The 23,854-nt window shown below is 36.1% G+C and overlaps 3 protein-coding genes across 4 annotated transcripts; all 3 read left to right on the forward strand.

Annotated features, from left to right (window-relative positions):
* Nucleotides 1-4,296: 4,296 nt before the first annotated feature.
* On the forward strand, nucleotides 4,297-8,609 carry paqr7a (progestin and adipoQ receptor family member VII, a). 2 transcript variants are annotated; one of them, XR_013782154.1, is made up of 3 exons: nucleotides 4,297-4,356; nucleotides 6,130-7,668; nucleotides 7,723-8,609. XR_013782154.1 is itself a non-coding variant. In XM_079381384.1 (2 exons), exon 2 carries the CDS (start codon nucleotides 6,163-6,165, stop codon nucleotides 7,249-7,251), a length of 1,089 nt encoding a protein of 362 aa, XP_079237510.1. In that variant the 5' UTR covers nucleotides 4,297-4,356; nucleotides 6,130-6,162; the 3' UTR covers nucleotides 7,252-8,609. The 2 variants fall into 2 exon arrangements, 1 of the variants encoding a protein (XP_079237510.1); XM_079381384.1 differs by having other exon boundaries at nucleotides 6,130-8,609.
* A 1,153-nt stretch (nucleotides 8,610-9,762) lies between these two features.
* On the forward strand, nucleotides 9,763-14,542 carry LOC306847433 (SH3 domain-binding glutamic acid-rich-like protein 3). The gene is made up of 3 exons (XM_079381385.1): nucleotides 9,763-9,964; nucleotides 11,392-11,559; nucleotides 12,637-14,542. The coding sequence occupies exons 1-3, from the start codon at nucleotides 9,920-9,922 to the stop codon at nucleotides 12,700-12,702; spliced, it is 279 nt and encodes a 92-aa protein (XP_079237511.1). The 5' UTR covers nucleotides 9,763-9,919; the 3' UTR covers nucleotides 12,703-14,542.
* A 2,873-nt stretch (nucleotides 14,543-17,415) lies between these two features.
* On the forward strand, nucleotides 17,416-23,386 carry LOC306847004 (tRNA selenocysteine 1-associated protein 1-like; the record flags this gene model as incomplete). The annotated part of the gene is made up of 7 exons (XM_079380738.1): nucleotides 17,416-17,439; nucleotides 17,555-17,652; nucleotides 18,649-18,748; nucleotides 18,881-18,933; nucleotides 20,944-21,075; nucleotides 21,131-21,250; nucleotides 23,278-23,386. The coding sequence occupies 7 exons, from the start codon at nucleotides 17,416-17,418 to the stop codon at nucleotides 23,384-23,386; spliced, it is 636 nt and encodes a 211-aa protein (XP_079236864.1).
* Between the last annotated feature and the right edge of the window lie 468 nt (nucleotides 23,387-23,854).

Below are 23,854 nucleotides of genomic sequence, written 5' to 3' on the forward strand. Positions count from 1 at the left end.
ATTTTAATGCATTCACATGTGTTGTGTGTTTATTCTAACAATTCAATCACAATAGTGCTCACAAATCTGTGGTTTTATAACAGTTAAAGCTTTTTTAGTGAAGTCACACTGTTATCTTGAGTCATGTTTATCATAAAACACTCCAGCCGGAGACTACTCTCTCCAGCCGGTGGCAGACTAGTGCAGTTCATCTCGAACAAGCCTATTGCCCTATAAGGCAGTGAGGCAGCAAGAAGTTTTCGGATGCAGCCAATGAATCTAGTAGCCCCTCGCTGCAGAACAAAGATCCAGGGGGCGGGGCTAGATCCACATCTAGGGGGTGGAGATTGGTAGGTTTAGGGGTGGGGATGGGTGGGTTTAGGGATCAGGGGGAGGAGACGGGTAGGTTTAAGTCTATGTAAGGTGGGAGGAGTTGGATCTAGATCCAACCACGCCCCCTGGATCTTGTGTTCTGCAGTGAGGACCATCTCAGTGAATCACCAGTGACATGCATAAGACCAAAGTCACTGCTTCTCAGCTGCAATCAGTTTAGCCATACCTGACCAAAGGAGTATTAATAACAATGACAAAGAAAACTATTTTGCATCTTTTTTTTTTTTTTCATTGTATTTACTCAAGATTATTTTGGAAGGATTTGGAATTCTATATTAACAGAAAAAGTGTATGATAGAAATATGTATATTTGATGTACTTTTTTATACAAAAAATTTTAATTATAAAGAACAACATATTATACATTTGTTTATTTTGTTAGGAAAATTGCATATGCATAAAAAGAAGTGGGCTCAATGTAAACCAAATTTTGCACATTTTATAAATGACTTTAAATTGTATGTAAATCTCTTGGAACAAACAAAAAACAAAAAAGCATTGAAAACATGTAATGCTCTGAACGCATTGAAATTTATGTAATTTTCTTCCTTTATTTTTTCTCTCTCTCTCTCTGGCAGCGAATGTTAATTTGATTATGTGAATATGTAATACCTCTTGTTCTTGTGGCATTGAATCAATAAAGCATAAAAAAAAAAAAAAAAAGTTTGAACCCCCAGATCTTACTTTGAAGTTTTCAGTTTTCAGTCAGATTTTTCAATTACATAATATGAAGAATACAAATTATTTCAAGAAAATTTAATATTTGCCATATGCAATTCATATATGTGTACATTCTATTCTATTAGGCCTATCATATTGATATTCGTACTGGCATGAAATGCCACAGTTTAATGGGTAAATTAAATGATCGGAGACAGAAATTGAACAAACCCAAACACACACTGTTAGACAATAAAGCAGACTTGACTTAGGCTTTTATTTCTGCACATAACATGAGTCGACTGTGGTGAATGCTTGGTCTGACGGAGCTTCATTCACAGGCATTTGGCTGCTTTATATTTTTACTAACCACCAGAAAGCTGTTTTGGACACTCAAAACTTTGAATCTTTTCCCGAAAAAGTTAGAGGAAAGTCTCTGCTTCACAAGACTTCATTTGCCCATTAATATCCATTTGTATTCTAGTTTTTTATAATTCTCTAACAATAAGTACAGTGCCTATAAAAAGTCTTCATACCCCATCATTTTTTTCACGTTTTGTTATGTTGCAGCCTTATGTTAAACTGCTTTGAATTACTTTTTTCCACATTAATCTACACTCATACATAATGACAAAGCAAAAAAACAGAATTGTCACAACTTCGTAAATTAATGAAAAATAAAAAAACTGAAATAAGTACATTGCATAAGTCTTCATACCCTTCAGTACTGAAGCACCTTTACAGCCTCAAGTATTTTTGGGTGTGATACAACAAGCTTTGCACATCAGAATTTGGCAAGTATATGCCATTCTTCTCCTCATCTCTTCACCTTTCAAGCTCTGTCAGGTTGGATGAGGGCAGATGCACATTTTCAGGTTCCTCCAGAAATGTTTGAGTGGGTTCAAGCTGTGGCTGGGCCACTCAAGGACATTCACAGAGTTGTGTATAAGCCACTCTTGCTGTGTGCTTAGATGTCCTTGTCCTGTTGGAAGGTAAACCTTCTGCCCAGTCTTAGGTTCTGAATGGAGGTTTTCATTAAAGTTATCTCAATATTTTGGTGCATTGAGCTTTCCTTCTACTCTGACGAGTCCCTCAGTCCCTGCTGCTGAAAAACCGCTCCACAGCATGAGACTGCTGCCAGCACACTTTACTTTTGGGATGATACTCTGCAGGTGATGAGCAGAGCTGGTTTCCTTCAAACATGATGCTTGAAATTGAAGTTCATCAGACCATTGAATATTATTTCTCACGGTCCTTTAGTTGCCTTTTTTTTTTTGCAAATTCCAAGTGTGTTTTCATGTGTTTTCACTGAAGAGAGGATTGAGTTTGGCCACACCGCCATAAACCCCAGATCGGTGGAGTGTAGCAGTGATGTTTGTCCTTCTGTAGGTTTCTCCTATCTGCACATATGATCATGGAGCTCAACTAGAGTGACCATCAGCTTCTTGGTCACCAGTCTAACCAAAGCCCTTCTCCATCAGTTGCTCAGTTTGGCCAGGAGGCCAGCTCTAAGAAGAATCCTGGTTGTTCCAAACTTCTTCCATTATGGATTATGGAGGCTACATGCTTCTGTGAACCTTCAATGCAGCAGAATTTTTTTCTGAACTCTTCCCCAGATGTGTTTTTGCTTTGCCATTATGGTGTATAGAGTGTAGATTGATGTGGAGAAAAAAAATAATAATTTAAAGCAGTTTAACATTACAACATTACAAAATGTGAAAAAATGAAGACTTTTTATAGGAACTGTATATCATGCCAGTGAGATCAACTAAAAGCTTCAAATGAAATCATGAGATAAATGAGAAAATTTCTGATATAAAGCACTTTCCCTCTGGCTGTGGGGACGAGCAGTTTTGTGGTGATTGGAATTCTACATAATTAATTAAAAAACAAATATTGCCACATTGATGGCTCAAGAAGGTGTAGGGGAGAGTGGGGTAAGTTGACCCTGTATCTTGGCAACTATACACTTAAAGTCAAATGCATATAGGTGATTAAACAACATATAAAACCATGCAAATAATTGATAATAGAATAGAATAGAATTGGTAAGCTAGCTATCCCCTGCTCTCTCGCTGAAAGTTGTACCAGGAAATCCCTAATATGGGCAAAAGCGTCGAGCGTCGCTGTATGAAAACTGTTGTTTTCACAGAAAAACAGAAACATTTGGAAACATGAAGACATTAAACATACGATTGCACAATATATGGTTTATTTGTGTTTTTCAAGTAATCTGGTAATAAATAAAGTATATGAACAATGCAGTGATAATTGACATAGCATTTATTACAGTATAGAAACTATATCATGTCTATATCGTCTTTATCATCACTTTTGATTAAAGCATCCTTGCTAATTAAAATTATTAATTTCTATAATTTATTTTCCAAAAAATTCGAGTCTATTAAGCTTTTGAATGGTACAGTGTATAATGTTACAAAAGCTTTTTATTTCAGATAAATGCTGATCTTTAGATATTTCTAAGAATCCTGAAAAAAAAATGCACACAACTGTTTTAAATATTGATAATTATAATAATTAAAAAAGGTTTCTTGAGCAGCAAATCATCATATTAGAAAGATTTCTGAAGGATCATGTGACACCGAAGACTGATGCTGAAAATTCAGCTTTGACCACAGCAATAGATTACATTTTAAAATATATTCAAACAGAAAACAGTTATTTTAAATAGTAAAAATATTTCACAATATTACTGCTTTTACTGTACTTTGGATCAAATAAATGCAGACTTGGTGAACAGAAGAGACTTCTTTAAAACACATTAAAAATCTTACTGTTCAAAAACTTTGGACTGGTAGGTTATATATATACATATATATATTACAGAAATGTGCATATTGTGGTGTTTTATACACACACACATCTACATGTATATATATGTCCCCCTCACTTCTGAAAATAATGGCTATGCACAAATGGCTCATCATACCCCACTCTCCCCTAATTGTTCAAATAACATATTGTTTCAGTTTAAAATAAAAAAAGAAAGTGTTTTTCAAGTATAATATTTCTATAAAGGCTAGGGACAGTAAAAAATGGACATTTCCCATTGAATGACCTATAGCTATTGGTAGTGTTTACGCTTTCTCACTTTATATATTTATATATTTTTTTGTACATATTCTCTGTAAACCTTGAGCGAAATCTCATCAGCATGCATTACAGCAGAAATGAGCTGACATGTTGATGATGTTCTCTCAGTCTCTGCCCAAGAGGCGTGCCTGCCGAGAAACACAGGAGGAAGAGAACAGCTCGGACACATAATATCCAGCCCACTCCGGACTCGGGAAGACACCAGGGAAGGTAAACATGATTTGCCTCTTGCAGGGCGCTCCATTCTGTGGTCGTTTTGATGCTGGACTAGCGCTTCTGCGTGCTTGTTTGATCTCAATCCTGATGAGCTCTCGTGAACGTTTTGCTTTTTACATTTCATCCGACTGCAATGTAGGACTCAGAAAGCCCGATTTAATATGACTGTGCTTTTGTTAGTATTCAGCTCTTGTTTACACACGAATGACATGCTGGATGGAATATTTATCAGCAGGTAAAAAAAGAAAAAAAAAAAGATATATAGGCTATTTATCAACGTGTTTCACCACAAGAACCAGTGATTTCATGTAGAACTGAATATGATTTGCATCAATAAAGGAACAGTGTAACTTTTTGACCACCTGTTGCTAATGCATAGAAAAAGGAAAATGTGTTAATGGTGTGGTTAAGTTAGCCTAATGCAAATTGTGCCGTTAGCCTATTTACTTAACACTTTTATAGTAGGCCTATGTACATGAACATGTAATTATTGCAAACTAACTCAAAGTTTAGATCTCCTCTTTAGTTATTTCTTAAAAAAAGCAAGAGCTAATGTTAATGAACTGAACCGGTAAAGTGCCTATTTCTTATTTTAAATGGAACATGAAAGAAGACGTTTAATGATAGTTTTAATTTATATCTGCAATAATAGATGTTAAAATAGATGTTTCTGTTTACCAAAACCCCTCAGTTCAATGACTAACAGGAAGTGGGGTTGAATGTCATATATCAGTTCCTGGAGGGTCAACCCTAATTAAACACACCTGATCCAGCTAATCAACTCCTTCAGGCTTATTTAAAAACTACATGGTATGTGTGTTGGAGCAGGGCTGGGACCCTCAGGAAGTGAGTTTGACACCCTTGTCGGAAATGATGCTTCCTGTTTGTCTTTATTTTTGCCTGCTATCGAAACATCCTCATATGAAGAAATTGTAAAGCTTGGGTAGATGGCATGAAAAATCAAGCAGAAACCATCTTAAGGCCTGTTCACTCCAAGAATGAATATTAAATATAACTATAATGATAGGCTATAGCGTCCACACCAGCGGATGAAAGCGTTCTCTTTATTATTATCACACGCTGCAGTTATGTTGTCAGGATATAAAAGCTCAAGCTCTTTAAGCTGGATTTATTCTGATTGGCTGTCAATGCTTTTACCGTTTCATCAGCTGGAAAAAATGGTCTGAAAGTGATTTCAACTATATTGTTTCACTGTATTGTTTACTTAATCAGATTACTTTTTTTCAGGTAACTAGTATTTAATGCATTACTTTCAAATTAACAAGAAAATATCTTTTTCAAATAAGTAACGCAAGTTATTTAATTTTCCTATTTATTCCCTGACACCTGTCCTGTCTCCGTGTTGAGAGAAACTGGGAGTAAGTGCAGAGTCAGAGACGCTTTCTTCAGCCTGAGGTTTATTCATTTCACTCTTGGTGTGAAAGGGCCTTTACAGGTTTTCTGTTATTAAAAATAAATAAGCAAGCCCAACCCAGGTGACAAAAAGTAATGCAAAAGTAACATAATGCGTTACTTTCCATTAAAAGTAACTAAGCAACGTAATTAGTTACTTTTTCATGGAGTAACACAATAATGCATTACTTTAAAAAACACTGATGACTATTATATATACCTTTTTTTGGTATATATATCATGATGTTATTTGTCAGCTTCCTATTAAATGATGCATAAGAATGAGCAAAATATTAATTCTCTGACCAAAACAATATTTATGTTTTCACATATATTTTTCCTTTGAATTCCCAGATAAGCCAGTGTGTCCTCAGTTCTGATATCACCATGGCGACAATCGTTATGGAGCGGATTGGCCGACTCTTCATTAATCTGCAGCAGGTGAGGCGAATTCCCCAGATGCTCACTGAGACTCAACAATCCACGGCCGACATCCTGCGTGACACGGAGGTGCCCTGGTTTTTCCGTGAACGCTACATTCACTCTGGCTATCGGCCGCTCCAGCAGAACTGGCGCTACTACTTCCTGTCGCTCTTTAAGCGGCACAACGAGACCATAAACGTTTGGACGCACCTAATCGGCACGCTAGTTGTCCTTGCGAAAACCTCACAGTTTACCGAAACCGTCGATTTCATGAACGACCCTCATTCCTGGCCGCTTCTCATCCTGCTCTTGTCCTCAGCGAGCTACTTGACCTTCAGCACCGTGGCCCACCTGTTTGCGGCGAAATCTGAACTCTGCCATTACAGCTTCTTCTACCTGGATTACGTAGGAGTGGCGCTGTATCAGTATGGCAGTGCAGTGGTGCACTACTACTACGCCATTGAGGAAAGCTGGCACACACTTGTACGAGGTCATTTCATGCCTATTGCTAGCTTCTTGTGTTGCCTGTCTTGCTTCGGCTGCTGTTACGGGAAATATTGCAATTACAGTCTTCCTTCCTGGTTTCGTAAAGTATGCCAAGTGGTGCCTTCATCTGTCGCTTACGGTTGGGACACCAGTCCTGTGTTTCATCGTTTTATCGTCTGGTTTCTGTCCTGGACGAGAGGCGACTTCAGAAGCAGTCCTGCTCTGCTCCTTCACTTCGGCCAAGTGGCGTTTTTTCTTTCCAGTGCTTTTTTCTTCACTCAGCCCATTCCCGAGCGCTGGTTCCCAGGTCACTGTGACTTCTTAGGTCAGGGTCATCAGGTATTCCACGTACTGATGGTTTTGTGTACGGTCTGCCAGATCCAGGCTTCATATTTGGACTACCTCAACCGCAGAGACCTCTATATGAAACTCCATGCCGATGGCGAGGCATTGTTCTTTGTTGCGCTCTTTATTTTAACACTCTTCACATCTACTCTGATAGCATTGTATATGCTTGTGAAAGTAAAAAGATTAGTCAGTTACAAGGAAAAACTAAGTAAAGAATAGAATAGTTTGTCCTGCACCTTAATGCTGGATGGTCAGCATCTGGACACGCATTAGAGTTATGGGCATTTTGTGATGTAAAAGTGTATTCAAGCCCATGTAGCCGTTAACTAAGAGTAATTCTGCATGTTTCTGGATCAATATTCTTGTTGGTGCTATAACAACATTCCTATCAACAAATTAGATTTTACAGTGTTAGGTAGGGATCATGTTTTGAGTGTTTGTTTTACACGTGCTGTTCAAGGACTGAACTTTAGGTAAATGCTTAATGCATTTAACTGAGCATTTGTGTTAGTATTCTTGAATGTATTTTGAATGAAGTGCTTTTGTTAAAGTGATACTTCACCCCAAAATTTTAATTGTCATCATTTGCTCAGCCTGAATGACTTTCTTTTTTATAAAGAGGAACAAAAAAGAGAGGTTTTAAAGAATGTTGAGAAAGAAGAGGTTTTAAAGAATGTTGAGAAAGAAGAGGTTTTAAAGAATGTTGAGAAAGAAGAGGTTTTAAAGAATGTTGAGAAAGAAGAGGTTTTAAAGAATGTTGGTAACCAAACAGTTTTGACCATTGGCTTTCGTTTCTACAGAAGAAAGTAAGTCATACAGGTTTGAAATGAGATGATGGTGAGTAAATTAAGTCAGGGTGAACTATCCCTTTAATATTGATCTTGTGATGTACGTCTGTTACACACCAGCCAGCAAACATTAATGAAGCCAGAATACAGTATTTGAAAAATATATGAATATTTAGGTGTTTTTTTTCTTCCCAGAAGTATTGCAGATTTAGTTATGAATGCTGTCCTTTTTTAAACGACAGAACACAATGTTATAACATGATCATCATATTGGTTTTGGGGTGGCGTAATAATTACAATCGGTCTAAATTTCTCAGTGATGACCTATAAAGAGGGCCAGTATTACCAATGCAATCATGATCACTGCTGTGCCTTAATGAGCATTTTAGATGAACCTCAGTATTCTCATCACACATGTGTAACTGATAACAAACAGTAGCACTATATTATTGAGATGGTTGCATTTGATGAATGGACAGTACTGATTTTTGCACAAACTAGTGCCTACTTACAGTATAAACCAGGGTAATTTATCTGGGAATTAAAGGGAAAAGCAATGCAGATGCACATTTATGCTTTCACCAGGTCAAAGTTTATCACTTTTATTCTCTTTTACTAAGTATTCTCCTTTCTAGTGTTGCTACGTTTACCTTTTATGTAAAAGGGACACCCAGCGGTGTCTGTTCTTAATTAAAGGACTAAATAATGTTCCACAGTGTATAATGCCTACTACAGTTTAAATTGTATATGAATTAGAATGCAATGATAAAAAAATAAATATTTAAAACCAACTCCTACTTTGTTGCCAAATTTTTGTGCATCACAGTTTTGTGTATATATAATGGCATCCTGATCGAATAATAATGAAAACATTCCTGAATGGTATTCTAACCTACTACATACTGAACAGTAAATAACACCTGGATTTCTCATTAAGGGTTCAGGAGGAAACTTTTGAATTTGTAAATAAATATTTTATTAGTATTTTTATAATTTCTTTTCATTTTTACATTATTAATTACTCAAAATTAAAATGTACGAAATAATCATTATAAAAACAATCCAAATAAAACACTGAAAATAATATTTATTCATGTCATTTGACCATTAGCTTCAAAGAACTGTGAACTTGTGCTGTTGTATAGTTGAATAAATGACAGAATAGTTTGGGAAACCCTGCAAACAAAGTTGCAGTTTAAAAAATAAAACACATTTTAATGAGATAGTGGTATGCTACACACAATGCTGCACATTCCTGACACATTTCTATCACTTAATTCATATGTAGGTGCTTTTATCCCAATATCTTGCAAATCTGGGCAATAGAACAGTCTATGAAAGAAAGGCCAGGTTGTTTGGAGATGATCATGTGATTTGAGTAAACACTCAAAGTGAGGCTGTACTGCCCTCTTGTGTTTTCTTTGGAGTGGTCAGCTTTATGTTAGGTTCAAATATGAGAAGGTCAAAAAACATGAATGAGATGAAGTGATAAGAGTTGTTGTTTATTGTACATTATTTTAACAAGGGGGACTTTGGTAACAGGGTTGATGCATATCTTAAAGGGATAGATCATCTAAAAAAGAAAATTAATTTTTCTGAAGATATTTTGTAGAATTTGTGTAATCAATCAGTTTATGGCCCCACTGACTTCTAATAATAAGAGTAACGTTAGTATGAAAGTCAATACATTCTTATAAATATCTTCTGTTTTGTTCAACGGAAGAAAAACCCGGGGATGAAAAAAATGATGAATTGTCCCTTACATAAAACATTATGTCCATTCAAATATAACAGAGAATACTCTAAATGCAAAATACTAGCTATATTTGCTAATACAGCAACATTTGAGAACAGCAAAGTAAACAAAGACAAAAATGGAATGCATTTTATTATTTTTTTCTAAATATGTTGTCTATTATTAATAAGTATTGCTAAACTAACTGTTCATGAGGGATACAAAAGCATGCCAGTGTTAATCTTCAGTACTTCCTCATGTAGAAATACGTCGCTGTCTCTTTAAATGAGTGACTGGCGGGTGTCTGTGGTTAAACAGCGACTGATCGCCTCCAGAAACACAAAGGGACATTACGACCAACGCAATGGGCATCAAACTGTATTATACCACCGTCACTGCATCGAGAGAGGTGAGAATAAACCTGTGGCCTTGTGGACCCGGTAAGCGAGCAATGCATGTGAAGAAAGCAGAGTTAAATAGAGTTGAAATGGAGGATTAGGCTTCTAGACACACCCAGCTGCTCCGTTACCATGCATCTAGCCACATTTAAACGCTATTGCAACATAGAACGCGTAGAAATGCATTATTGTGACCTTTTAAGTGATTGCAAAGCGCAGTGTTTTGTAGCGATGATGTGCATTGGTTTGATAGCGGAAGTCATGTTGAATGAAGTTCTTCTCTCACTAATGTTGCATTAGTGTGACTTTATAAAGTATTTGTTTTTGCACGTAATTAAAAACGTTCTCTTTAAATCCTGTACAGGACATAATGGCAAATGAGATTGAATCGATACTTGAGTTGCTGCACGCTACAGTTGCATTGCAGCTTTGAGTCTGTGCACATCTGTTATGAATAAAGAAAATTTACAACTGATTTTGTTGTATTTCTATAATCACCGGTATAAAAATGCATGTTTTTTTTCACATTAAACAACACTTTTGAGAAATGTTATTAAAATAAATTATTCTACATGGAGTGGGGTCGCCCCCTCATGGGTGCCACCATGTTGAGATCACATGACAAACCATGTCATGGAATTTTCGGTCATGTTGCAATTTACACTTATTAGTATTAATCATAATAGCAATAAATAAGAATATAGCGCTTGCAACCAATGCGTAATACACACATAAAGCAAATGGGATAATATTATAATAAGCCAACAAGGAGAGAGTTTACAGCAGGCCGGTGTATTAAATATTAATGGGTCACCCAGTGCGGAAACATGTTTAATATATGAGATTTGCATTGAAACCCACTATTGAGCCTTAATAATATTTGACCATTTTAATGTAGGCTAATGTTTAACACTTGTCTTGTTCAAGGTGTGGTTTCTGCAGATATGACCCAACTTCCTGAATATAGCTTTGTCATATAGGGTTTCATTATTAATCATCAACTAAGCATTTTGTAGTTGTTAAAGGCAAAGTACAGTTTTCTACACCTATTCATGCAATGCATGGTTTGATTTGGTACATTAAAAGACTAGATGATAAGACTAAACTGTTTTATAATGCATTTCCTGCATGGACACAAGTACATACACTTCCTAAATAATGTTCTCTCATGATCACTTGACTTTTCAGGAAGTAGTGTAAAGATGCGTTCAAATTTGTATTGCTATTAGCCTTAATATAGCCGAAACACTTAATTTCATTAGACTGTATCTTGTAGCAGTCTTTGAATCTTGAGCTAAATCTGAATAATGTTAGCGGTGACTTGGAAAAATGCAAATGATACAGCAGCTCAGTTCAGTTATTTAACATAAGAGCAGTGCCAGGAAAGAAAAGCACATTTACTTACTGCCTGACCTTGACCGTTTTCCTTGTTTCTCAGGTCAAGTCTCAGCAGGCCGAGGTGATACGAATCCTGGAAAGTAAGAGCATCAAGTATGAGTTGATTGACATCTCGGTGGGCAGTACTGTTCGGGATGAGATGAGGAGTAAATCGGGAAACCCCACTGCAATCCCACCTCAGATATTCAATGAAGACCAGTACTGTGGGGTAAGGAGGACTGACAGCAGGGGGTTTGGTTTGAACTTAAAACTTTAAAGCAATAGAATTACGCAATTATTTACTCAAATTCTTGCCTCCAAGCAGACGTTCTGAAGCCCCTCTGCAATGATCTGAAGGAAACCCACTCCTCCACCCCCGGAATACCATTTTAAACGTGGAAAGCAATCTAAACCGAATACAATTTCGAGCGAGGCATACCCCTCAGATCTGATTGTGCCACCTCTGATTAAATTTGACCCCCTCCAACCCCCCGAAATGCATTGATTTTAACTGTTCAATACCGGTGTATTTAGAGCATTCACTGCTATAATCAAACGTGCTTTCGCACTTTGCCTGGCGTTGAGCCAGAGACGCGCTCCGTGCTTTTCAGAGCCTATATCACAACTGTTCAGTGTTTTAAACTACGTAAAATAATTTTAGGTTTCAGACATCGCAAAGCAGACATTTGTGAGTTTCTTAAATACACTGTTGTCTAGGGAAAGCTGCAATAATAATCCTTTTAATTAAAATCTGACGTTTTATTCATATATAATGGGTGAATTTATGTGATTTCATCATTAATTATTATTTATTTATACCTGTATGACTTGCTTTCTTGTGCTGAACACAAAATAAGATATTTCGAAGAATGTTGATATCCCCAAAAAATTGGTTCCCATTGATTTCCATTTTTTTTGGGGAACGAAACATTCTTCAAAATATCTTCTTTTTTTTGCTCCACATAACACAGAAAGCCACACAGGCTTGGAACAGCATGAGTATTTTGAGTTAACGGCTTTTGTTAAAAGGAAAGCTCACAGAAAAATAGAAATATTGTCATCATGTTCACCCTCTTGTCATTCCACACCTGTGACTTTATTTCTTCTTTGCAACTTTTGAAGAAAGTTGGTAACCAAGAATGTTTGTTTTGGTTCCCATTGACTTCCATCTTAATGAGAATTCAAAGATATTCAATAACAAACTTACAGTATTTTTTCCTTTTTATTTATTTATTTTGATCAGATTAGTTTCAGGTCTGCATAGCTATGCTGAAACTCATACTTTGTGTGTTTCTCTTTCTTTCAGAACTACGAGATGTTTTCTGAGGCGGTGGAGGCAGACACGGTGGAACAGTTTCTGAAGATTGCATGAGAGCCAAACCTGGTAGCAACCATCATCCTCTTCCCTTCCTTGGTCCATGTCTACGTTCCCAAAGGGAGGCCTGCCTGTCCCCCTCTGCTCCGCTGGCGGTGCCTGCCTTCGATGTCTCAATGCCATGCCACATGCCAAAAACTTAATCTGTACCACCATATTTACCCTCAAACTAAGATCCATTCACTCCTTCATTCCTTCATGCTTTTGTTTTAATGATCTGGTTTATTTCCTCTCTTGTGTCCTCTTTGGATCCGACACTTAAATGCCTCTAATATGTCTTAATCTTGTTTGGATCAGAGCGCTTGGATGTGTAGTAATTAGGTCACCTAATCTGGGCAGCGACCCTATGTTTATTCCAGATTGAACTAATCCACATTCCAAGAAACACGGGAATCATTTTGTGTCCGGTAGTTTAATCAGATTGCCAATTTGTATAGATAGCCTTCATATATTCCCACTCTTAGTACTGATGAATCATTTAGAAATGGTTAACTCTCCATGGGCTGACATTTATTATGTGTTGGTACCTTAAAAACACAGGCCCTAATTTCCAGCATGATGTGAACCAGCTGCACTGGATACAATATTAAGCACACTGCTTTGTGTTGTGTGTTTTTAGCAGTGTTGAAGCCACAGGTATGCTCTCCGAGACAAATTTCCGTTTAACATTCAGGGACTGAAAAAACGTTCCATTGCGTTAAACTGTGCCAATAAATGTCTGTACGAATGTGTTTTCCATGCAAGCATTTTCCTCGGTCCTCTGGGTACAAACCTTGTTCCAAAGTCTGAAATATCTAAGGATGAATCCCACAATGTTTTGGTCATATTTTACCAGAAATCATATTTAGCGTAAAAAAATATTTATTTTTGCATTGTGATATTTCTTTCATGACCGTTAACCTTTAATGTATTAGTGGCATATATAATACTAGTATTACATATAAATGCGATAATTTTAATTTTACATTTAAATTGATCTGCATTGCTATAACGATAATTATGCTAAATTGTCATGATGATAATTTCAAAATGCAACAAAAAAGGCATAATTTTGCTAAATATAATTTATTTTCATCTTTTGATTTTAGGATGAAATATGATGAATATGACAGGCTCAACCATAAATTTAATAGCAGAATAATGAGAGCGATCTGCTTAACTGCTTAACCCAATGAGTGGGCAATATACTCCAACACATTCCTGTTATGCCGCAGAACTTAATCTCATTTCATTCTGGTAATGCACTAAATGTTGGTGTTTCTGTGATGAGCAATGCAAACCCTCCCTGAGCTCTTAATTAGCTCAGTATTTCAGCTGCAACCACGAAATGCATCATCTAGTAGCCGAATCACTCCATACGCGTTAGCTCACATGTACATGCTGTTCCATCAAGTGTCTATTGCCATCAAATTGAGCTCACTGGAGGTTGTAGCATTGACATCTCCAGCATGTTATCCTCTAGCATGTTATGTTGATCATATTGGTACTTAATTTTTATACTGTATACTTGGCACAGTAATCTGGCATCGGTAATGTCTGCTGCTCCCAGTTGGCCTTGTTTGCAGTATATGCCTCTGTTGTTCTCTGCGGTCAAAGTTGAGGATTTGGGACCTGCACGCACAGACAGCTGGCTCATGAAATGATTGTGAATCTTCCTCTGTCATTATTGTTTGTATCGATTTCTTGTAGTCTCTTTGTGCTGTACTGCTTTGCTTTTGGATCAACGCCCCTTTTGGCCAAAATAAAAGAATGATCATTAGGGAAAGAAACGCTGTTGTCTTCCAAGAAGATGGTGAAATTGTGATGTATGGGTCAAATAAAAAGTGCAAAAGACAATTATTTTTCAATTGTTTTTTTTTATATTGATGACATAGGATGCTTAAATTTATTTGCTGGGAACATACTTTCATTCAAAAACTGCAGAAAAAAAAATTGGTAACACTTTAAGGTTCATTAGTTAATATTAACTACATTAGTTGCATGAATGAGCAATACTTCCACAGCATTTATTAATCTTAAAGTTAATTTCATAATTTACTAATGCATTATTAAAATCACGAGTTGTGCTTGTTAACATTAGTTAATGCACTGTGAACTAACATGAACAACCCTATTTTTATGAACTAACATAAAGATTAATAAATAGTGTAATATGTATTGTTCATTGTTTGTTCGTATTAGTTAATACATTAGGTTAGGTGAGTGTTGAATCAGTTGAATTTATTGTTTTAAATATACAGCCAAAAGTCTGAAATAACGCCGTTCAACCCTACAAACAAACAGCTGTAGGATTTTTATTAAAAAATATAGCGCCATTGCGCTATGGGCGTCCCGAGTTCGAATCGCGGCTCAAGGACCTTTCCCGATCCCGCCTCTTTTTCTCTCCCGTTTCACTGCTCTGTCATAATAAAGCCAAAAATAAAACTTAAAAAAAGAGGTAAAACAGTTTTGTAACACTGCTTGAAGCCGGTATAATGCATTATAAAGTTATAAATAATGTAATGGATATTTTATCATAAATAATTGTAAACAAAGTTAAAATGCATTGTTATTTGTGGATTCATCTGAAATTGGTTGTCATGTGGGTTAATGTGTTATACTGTACTTTCTAAAAAAAATGATATGTATTATAACTGTGATTACAGTTATTAATGAGGTCATACAATGCATTATAAGGCATAAGTAATGCTTACTAAAGCTTTTTGAGCACTCATCAGGGAAACTCTAAGATGTTCGTGCTTCCACTGAAGCTCAGGATGCTCTTTGAATCATTGTAAAATCTTGCTGGAGAATGTGATCATCAGGATTGAAGACACCAGTAGTGGTTTAGTGTACTGTGTGTAACTCAAGACTGACATTAAATGAAGTGTCTTATACCACCGCACTCTGCATGGTTTGTTCTTACTTTGCATATAATCTTTGGACCTGAACCTGAAGGGAGGATATATTGACACATGATCAGGGAGCTGTAGTTAAATATTCATCCCCACTATCAGCTCTGCACTCTCACTGCCGCTACTACAGTATTAAGTGGCCTGAAACAGGCCAAAAGAATTATATTAGATTCACTTGCCTGATAATTACACATGAATGCCTCTGTGGATATTGAATGTAAATTTAATAATTTAATTTAATAATGATCTTAAAAGTTTCATTCTTTGCTTTACTGCTTAAAATTTAAAAGTCAAATTTGACAGGCTCTTATTATTTTGACATTAGAAAAATTAAATTCATGCACATTTCCATTGAAAGATAGGTTGATTGGGAAAGCACATTCATTTATATGATAACAGCGATATCCACTTTCCACCATCCACTTCAAATGAATGAAATAATTATCTAATGGCCAGTGATTAAAGTCACTAATGCATTGGCAATGGAAAGCCTTGGTATTTCCATGCCAGTAAAGCTACCTGAATCTGAGTGAAGTTAAGAGTGGGTTGATTCACAGAGGGGGCAAAAAGGAGCAGGTATTTGCATAGATGCTGAAATGTCCATTAATCCACTGACCAGATTGAGAAGGGGCTCTTTCTAAGGGTTTTCTTCAAGATCCTGTCAAGGTGAAGGTAAATTGTTCTGAACTAGATGGCAGTCTCCATGCAGAGTAACTCAGATCGACACATTCATCACAAAAGAAGCTGAAAAGTATCCTCAAGGGCGAATGTCAATGGTGAAAGGAACTTACTCCATGGATCTGATATATTCAAGGATGAAAGCAGTGTCTTAGACCTAGCTGAAGTCATACACTGGTTTTAAAAACATGAAAACGTCATGGCCAAAATCCCTATTTATTAACAGCTTTGTGTGACGTATATAACACTAACACTAGAATCTTTGTATGTTTTTTCACAATTTCTGCAAATGTTAAACAATGCCCCAAAATTGACCAATACCGAAACACAACAGAAAAGGTAGAATATATAGAAAAAAAAAATACATATCTTTATGCATGTTTTATTACACTTTTTGGACCCTGCATTAGCTGAATATTTCAGAACTATTTTCTATTCTTGGTTATGTTTCAGTTTATACAGCTAGTATACAAATTTATCTTTTTATTGCATTAAATGTAAGATGTTGAAGATCAAACCAGAAAATGTAAAAAAAAATTATAATTCTATGATTTTTTATACATAAAAATAAATCATATATCACTGCTGAAATATGCCAATATCAAACCAACCATGGATTGTTCGGCATTGATTGTTTTGGGTTTGACAATTCAACCTTAATTTGCCTTTATCTTAACACGTGTGGACAGTAAAATACAGACATTAATGATATGAACAGAATAAAGGGACGAAAAACATGTAGAATAAAAAAATAATAATAATAATCATAAAATAAAATAATTTATTACATGATTTCTTTATATTGCCTCTTATAGTAATGAATTTGATTTTTGTAAATATGTGTCAGTTGTCCATTTAAGTCTTATTTTTACAAATATATAAATGGGGAGGGGAGGCTATATAGAAAATGATACTAATGCCAGGTCAGTTCTTGTTCTGGACTCTAGATGTCGCTGTAGGACAGCATGAGTTTTTATATACACCTGCACGTGCTGTGAGTCTCTCAACTTGTTTTTGCATCTAACCAATAAATCAAAAAAGACGCCGGTTTGGGAAAAACAAATTAATTATTCGACGGCACCGTAAACACATTCTACAAAAAATAATAAAGAAACCCAAAGAACGTATGAACGCAAAAATGAACAGCATCTGGATGGGCAACGTGAGTTCGGCAGACACAGAATCTCTTATATATCATACGAGCACTAGGACTTGTTTAAAGTGTGAACTCAGATAAACAGTAACAGGCTGTATGTTTGTGATGCGTGTATGTGTAGCTGGAGCCCTGCATGGATGAAGAGTTCATCTCCAGAGCTTTTGCTCATATGGGAGAAACAGTGATGAGTGTAAGACTGATCCGAGACAAAATAACTGGGTAAAGTATCTATCTATCTATCTATCTATCTATCTATCTATCTATCTATCTATCTATCTATCTATCTATCTATCTATCTGTCTATCTGTCTGTCTGTCTGTCTGTCTGTCTGTCTGTCTGTCTGTATGTCTATCTGTCTGTCTGTCTGTCTGTATGTCTATCTGTCTGTCTGTCTGTCTGTCTGTCTGTCTGTCAGTCTGTCAGTAAGTGAGTGTTAGGAAGGTTTTGAAGCATGGGTGCTGGTTTGAGCTGGTTTAAACTGGTCATGTGCTGGTCCTAAGCTGGTTCCAGGACCAGCTCATGACCAGCTAAAGTCCAGCTTAAACCAGCTCAAACTGGTTTTTTCAATAGGGTAATTAACTATTTCAATTACTGTATTAAAGTAATGTAACTGATTACTTTTTGATGAGGCCTACTTTTTTAAATTTTCAATGAATGTTTTCAACTGTTAATCATTTTAAAACATTTAAAGCAGCACAAAATCTGACTTCAGCACCTCTTTTTTACTTTGAGATCATTCTGAGGTTAAATACAGATTTAAAATCATAACAAGAAACCGTTTAATAGCTATGATGCTGTTTTTGAAATCAAATCTTTGCATAGCTATGACAGGCATCCAACAATGCCTTGGGAAAAACAGTTCATCTTAAAAAAAAAAAAGCATATACATAAACCCAAACAGTTATCAAATAAGCATGTGTCCTAAATTCCTGAAACAATGCTGTCTCGTAATTTAAAGCAGTCAATGCAATTTGATTAAATCAATCAAATCTGTGTGTGTGTGTGTGTGTGGGTGAAAATATTCAGATGTATCCCCCTTTGTAATTGTTAACATTTTCATAAGTAACTGTAATTTAATTACACATTAATTTTAACGTATTACAGTTACATTTATTTTGTAATTAAATTACGTAACTCTGTTACATGTAACTAGTTACTCCCCCAGCACTGCTGTCTATGCATCATTTAGTGTCAGGTTGTTGTTGGTCTCTCCAGGCAAAATGCAGGCTATGGCTTTGTGGAGCTGATAGATGAAACATCAGTAGAGAGATGCCTCCGCAAAGTGAATGGAAAACCTTTGCCTTTTGCCACTCCTGTAAATATTCACAAGTCACTATTATGCTCACCTTAAGTGTCGACCAATTCATATGCAATATATCAGACAATTTCATGCAATAAAATGTTAGACTGTACTATCATAACCTTTAATTATAATGTGATGTTACAGCCTAAGAGGTTCAAGTTGAGTCGTGCCACCTACGGGAAACATGGGGACAGCTGGTAAGAAATGCATTGTTTCTTTCTTTGGTAGACTGCTATGGGTTAAAATAGCTTTTGAAATGACTGCTGCTAACTAGTGCTGCAAGCAACCAACTATTCAAAGAACATCCTGTGTGGATAGAAAGAAGAAGTGAAGCTTAGATATAAATATAGCACTGCAAGACTGTAGAAGATGAATATGGAAGACACTTTCGGCTTACTTTAATAATAATTCTCAATGCCAGAATGAATTCTGATGTGCTACTTCCAGAAGCTTTTGAGCTCAGGGTTTAATTTTAGTATAAGAATTGGATTTCTATGTTGCTTTTTTAAGATTCTTTGCAAATCCAAAGCAAAAAAGGGTGTCATGTTGCCATGTATTTACATCATCCTTGTTTTAACTTTGGCTTTAGTAGTATCTTGTAACTCCGATACCAAAATGACAAGTTCTTGGCTGTGTTGTAGGGGAGAGCGGGCCACAACGTAACACTTTTTGACTTTGTCAGTTTGTGTAAATCCACATGGGGTTCAGAATATCATTTTTTATCCACAGTAATTTCACACTGGTCTAGTACAAATATGTCACTTTGTTTCGTAATTACGTTTTTCTTTATTTACACTCAAAAAATGGAAGTGAAATGTGACAACATGCCCCGTAGGTGGGGTACATTGTAACATCTGAGGGGCACGTTTCATGACCATATGACAGCTTAAAATGTTATCTGATCTCATGAAAAAAATATACAAGACTGAAATATTTTGTCAATAAAATAATATATGTGACCCTGGACCACAAAACCAGTCTTAAGTCGTTGGGGTATATTTGTATCAATAGCCAAAAATACATTGTATGGGTCAAAATGATCAATCAATCAATCAATCAATAATAATTTTATTCCGGTCCTCACAAACTATAATTTTCAACAAATAAATAAATAAAATACATTGTTACCGAAAAAGGAGCAGGCAGAAGCCTTGCTTATTATGCCTACCCTTTATACATGATTAACTGAATGGGCGACACTTTTCACTCATAAATATCAAAAATATACACTAAATATCACTAAATAAACAATATAACAAAAACATTATCAATTATCAATTTTTCTTTTATGCCAAAAATATTTTATGTAAATATCATGTTCCATGAATATATTTTGTAAATTTTCTACCATAAATGTATCAAAACTTAATTTTTGATTAGTAATATGCATTCCTAAGGACTTCATTTGGACAACTTTAAAAATGATTTTCTCAATATTTAGATTTTTTTTGCACCCTCAGATTCCAGATTTTCAAATAATTGTATCTCGGCCAAATATTGTCCGATCCTAACAAACCATACATCAATTGAAAGCTTATTTATTTAGAAGATTTGACTGGTTTATGTATATGGTGGCCTAATGGTTAGAGAGTCTGACTCGTAATCCAAAGGTTGCGGGTTCGAGTCTCGGGCCGGCAGGGATTGTAGGTGGTGGGAGTGAATGTCCAGCACTCTCTCCACCCTCAATACCACGACTGAGGTGCCCTTGAGCAAGACACCGAACCCCCAACTGCTCCCCGGGCGCCGCAGCATGGCTGCCCACTGCTCCGGGTGTGTGTTCACGGTGTGTGTGTGTTCACTGCTGTGTGTGTGCACGTTGGATGGGTTAAATGCAGAGCACGAATTCCGAGTATGGGTCACCATACTTGGCAGTATGTCACTTCATATATATAAAAAATAATGGCGTTTTTTAAGCATTGAAAACACAAGCAGCGAACACATTGCAACCATGCTTGGGACGGCACACATAATCGAGCATAAATGTCTTGAAATAATCATTTCTGAACATTAAACAGTTGATGGTCAGTCTTTACTCACCTGTTTCTCATCAGTGGTCATCAGTAGACAGTCCACAGGTGAAAATAGAGTTCAGTGAATTAGGTGAAGGTCAATGAATTGCTATAGCAGAAGAGCTCAATTAGCTTCTTTAGCTTGATCTGTGCATTAAATGTATGTTCTCAGCCCCGTATCACTGCTGGTCCCCACAGCTCTACTTTCTCCCTCTTCGTCGCGGATCTCACCCCGGATGTGGATGATGGCATGCTGTATGAGTTCTTTCATTATCATTTGTCATCCTGCTGCAGTGGGAAGATCGTTCTGGACAGCAGTGGATACTCAAAGTGAGAATGAAGGAATAATTAATGATTTCCCTCTGCTGATGGCTGTAGTTTGTAGGTGCTGTGGCTTTGTGAGCTTTGAGAGTGAGAGAGAGCAGAGACGGGCTCTGGCAGAACTCCAGGGTGCTTCTGGACTCGGGAGGAAACCTTTACGCCTCAGTCTGGCTGCAAATAAATTGTGAGTGTTTGTTATGAGAGGAACTTATGTGACGAGGGCATTTACATCAGTGTGGTTGCATTCCTTTCTCTTTATTCTTGACAGTAACTGTGCTTTTAATAAAATTAAAAACTCTGAGCGCAGTAAGAGTTTGTTTTGAAAGAAATGAATAGACTTATTCAGAAAGGACACATTAAATTGATCAAAAATGCATTTATAATATTAAAAGGACTTCTATTTCAAATATATGCTGTTCTTTTGAACTTTGTTTGTCAAAGAAACCTGAAAAAGAAAATGTACCACAGTTTCAACAATATCTGTTTTAACTTAAGAAATGTTTCTTGAGCAGCAAATCAGCATATTAGTATGATTTCTGAAAGATCATGTGACACTGAAGACTGGAGTAATGATGCTGAAAATACAGCTTTGATTACAGGAATAAATTATATTTTTAAAAATATTACAATAGAAAACAGGTTTTTTTTCAAACTTAGAAAACACTAAATTGTAATAGTATTTTACTCTATTTTTATCAAATCAAGACATCTCTCAGAAACATTAAAATAAAATCTTACTGACCTCAAACTTTTGAATGGTGTATGACAATTACTCAGTTAATGTCTGTAGAAAAAGTTGAATGAGTTGGGAGTTTAAACAAATCCCTAACCTTGAGTACTGTCTGAGCAATACTTACAGTATATGATTACACAAATTTGACATTAATATGTCCAATCCTTCCATCCACAAAGAAGGAGTCGTCTGAGAACCAAAATTGTCAATTCCAAGCAGAAAGCTACAACAGCCATAACTTGTATCTGAACCAGTATTATTACTCTCAGTATGTCAGCCGTTTGTCTACATATGACTGGAACTATGATTACAACTGTGTAGATCCTTCCCAGAACATCGCGTGAATGTGATTTTATTTCTGCATGCTTTTCCATGTCTTGTTAAATCTGTTTCATTAAAGGTGCCATAGAATGCATTGATACAATATTTTTAATTGTTCTCTGATATCTACGTATACATAGAAGGCATGTGGCTTAAGTAAGGGCAAAAATTCTCCAGAAACGGTTTTACATGTCCATTTACAACCCTAGGATTTCTCCCTAGAATGAAGTGGTCTGTTATTACCTTATTTGGAAGGGTCATGAATAATAATGTTGAGCTCTGCTCTGATTGGCTGTTTCACAGTGTGGCTCATTGCAGTAGCTCACACAGCAAACAGATCTCTGTCCGGCGTGAACAATGGAGAGATTAGGCGTCCAACCTTAAGATACAGATTTTGCAAGAATGTTTAGCGTCCGTGGGATGAACATGATCGCTGCGATCGAGACGCTGGTGGAGTGAACGAGGCTTGAGAGAGAGTTGTGAGTGAGGGCGAGGACGCAGCCTCTGTGTTGCCAGATCCAGCTGTTATATGGGTTTTTGGACTTGTCTTTTCCACTTTTGTTGACACTCTAGAAAGTTAATAAAGTAGCACATTGCAGTTTAGGATCAGCCATATCTTTATCTTAATTGCAAAAGATTTGAAATAATTTAGTTTTTTTGTTTATTTTAATTGCAATATCTGGCAACACGGCTGGTATACGTTATGCAGATGTTGGGGGCGTAAACATTAATGATCCAGACTGGTGTTATGTTGGGATTCGCCTATATTTCAGTGGTCTTTTGCACGCATGAGATTTACACAAGGAGGAGGAAACAATGGTGTTTGAGATTCACTGTATATAATTTCCATGTACAGAACTCTTATTATTCAACTATGCCAAGGTAAATACAGATTTCCCTTCTATGGCACCTTTAACTGTCAGCGATTCTTTATCAGTTGGCATAAATTATAGCCAGTATCATTTGCCTCAATGTCTAATACATATTTATATTTTAAAGTTTGTACCAAACAATTGTAATTGCAGGTTGAAGAGATAGAAGATGATGGCCTAGAATGTAAGTTTTATTTGCATATTAGATCATACGTTTTTCTTTTTACTCTTTGGGATTAATATTCCACAGCTTTTAATTATAGTATGATATCATCATAATTACAGTGCTCTGATGGGTTGTTTCTTCCAGCCTCCTGAGTCATGGGACGGGGTCACCTATAGCGTGACATGTTACCTCCCAGAGCCAATTTATCAGTATGAGGAGATGGACTGAGTATATGTATTCTCATTTGTTCATATTTACTATTTGTTTATATTACAAAGGGCCAATTATTAAGGTTACTGAGGATTAATTAAAAATAATAACATTAGTTTTTTTTGTTTTCTTTTAAGAATGCAGCTTATGCAGTATGTGATTTGTAGATGTGTATAAATGAAATGAATTTAGGTTTGTTTGATGGGAAGTGTATAGTACACCATAAGTTTAATAAAATAAATAACTGAAATAACTTGATTCTCGCACAGTTTTGGTTTAAACAGCAATGTCTTGTTTTTCCATTACACAATATTTAAAGCATTACATATTTTTTTTTATACATACATCCAAAGAGGATACAAATCTAAAAAAACATTTCCCCTAAAAAATGTAAAACATTACTTTTTTTTGTCCATGTCGATTTATTCATCCAACAAATCAAAATCCAAATTTTATAAAAGTTATTAAATAAAAATGCTAAAAAGG

Source organism: Barbus barbus (assembly GCF_936440315.1).
Source record: "Barbus barbus genome assembly, chromosome: 27".
Classification (NCBI taxonomy): Eukaryota; Metazoa; Chordata; class Actinopteri; order Cypriniformes; family Cyprinidae; genus Barbus; species Barbus barbus.

What these genes read in the sequence shown, in the direction of transcription:
- paqr7a (XM_079381384.1), top strand. Translation starts at nt 6,163, where the DNA reads ATGGCGACAATCGTTATGGAGCGGATTGGCCGACTCTTCATTAATCTG.
- LOC306847433 (XM_079381385.1), top strand. Translation starts at nt 9,920, where the DNA reads ATGGGCATCAAACTGTATTATACCACCGTCACTGCATCGAGAGAG. An exon ending in CCGTCACTGCATCGAGAGAG is followed by an intron (nt 9,965 to 11,391) that starts GTGAGAATAAAC and finishes CTTGTTTCTCAG; the next exon opens with GTCAAGTCTCAGCAGGCCGA. An exon ending in ATGAAGACCAGTACTGTGGG is followed by an intron (nt 11,560 to 12,636) that starts GTAAGGAGGACT and finishes TCTTTCTTTCAG; the next exon opens with AACTACGAGATGTTTTCTGA.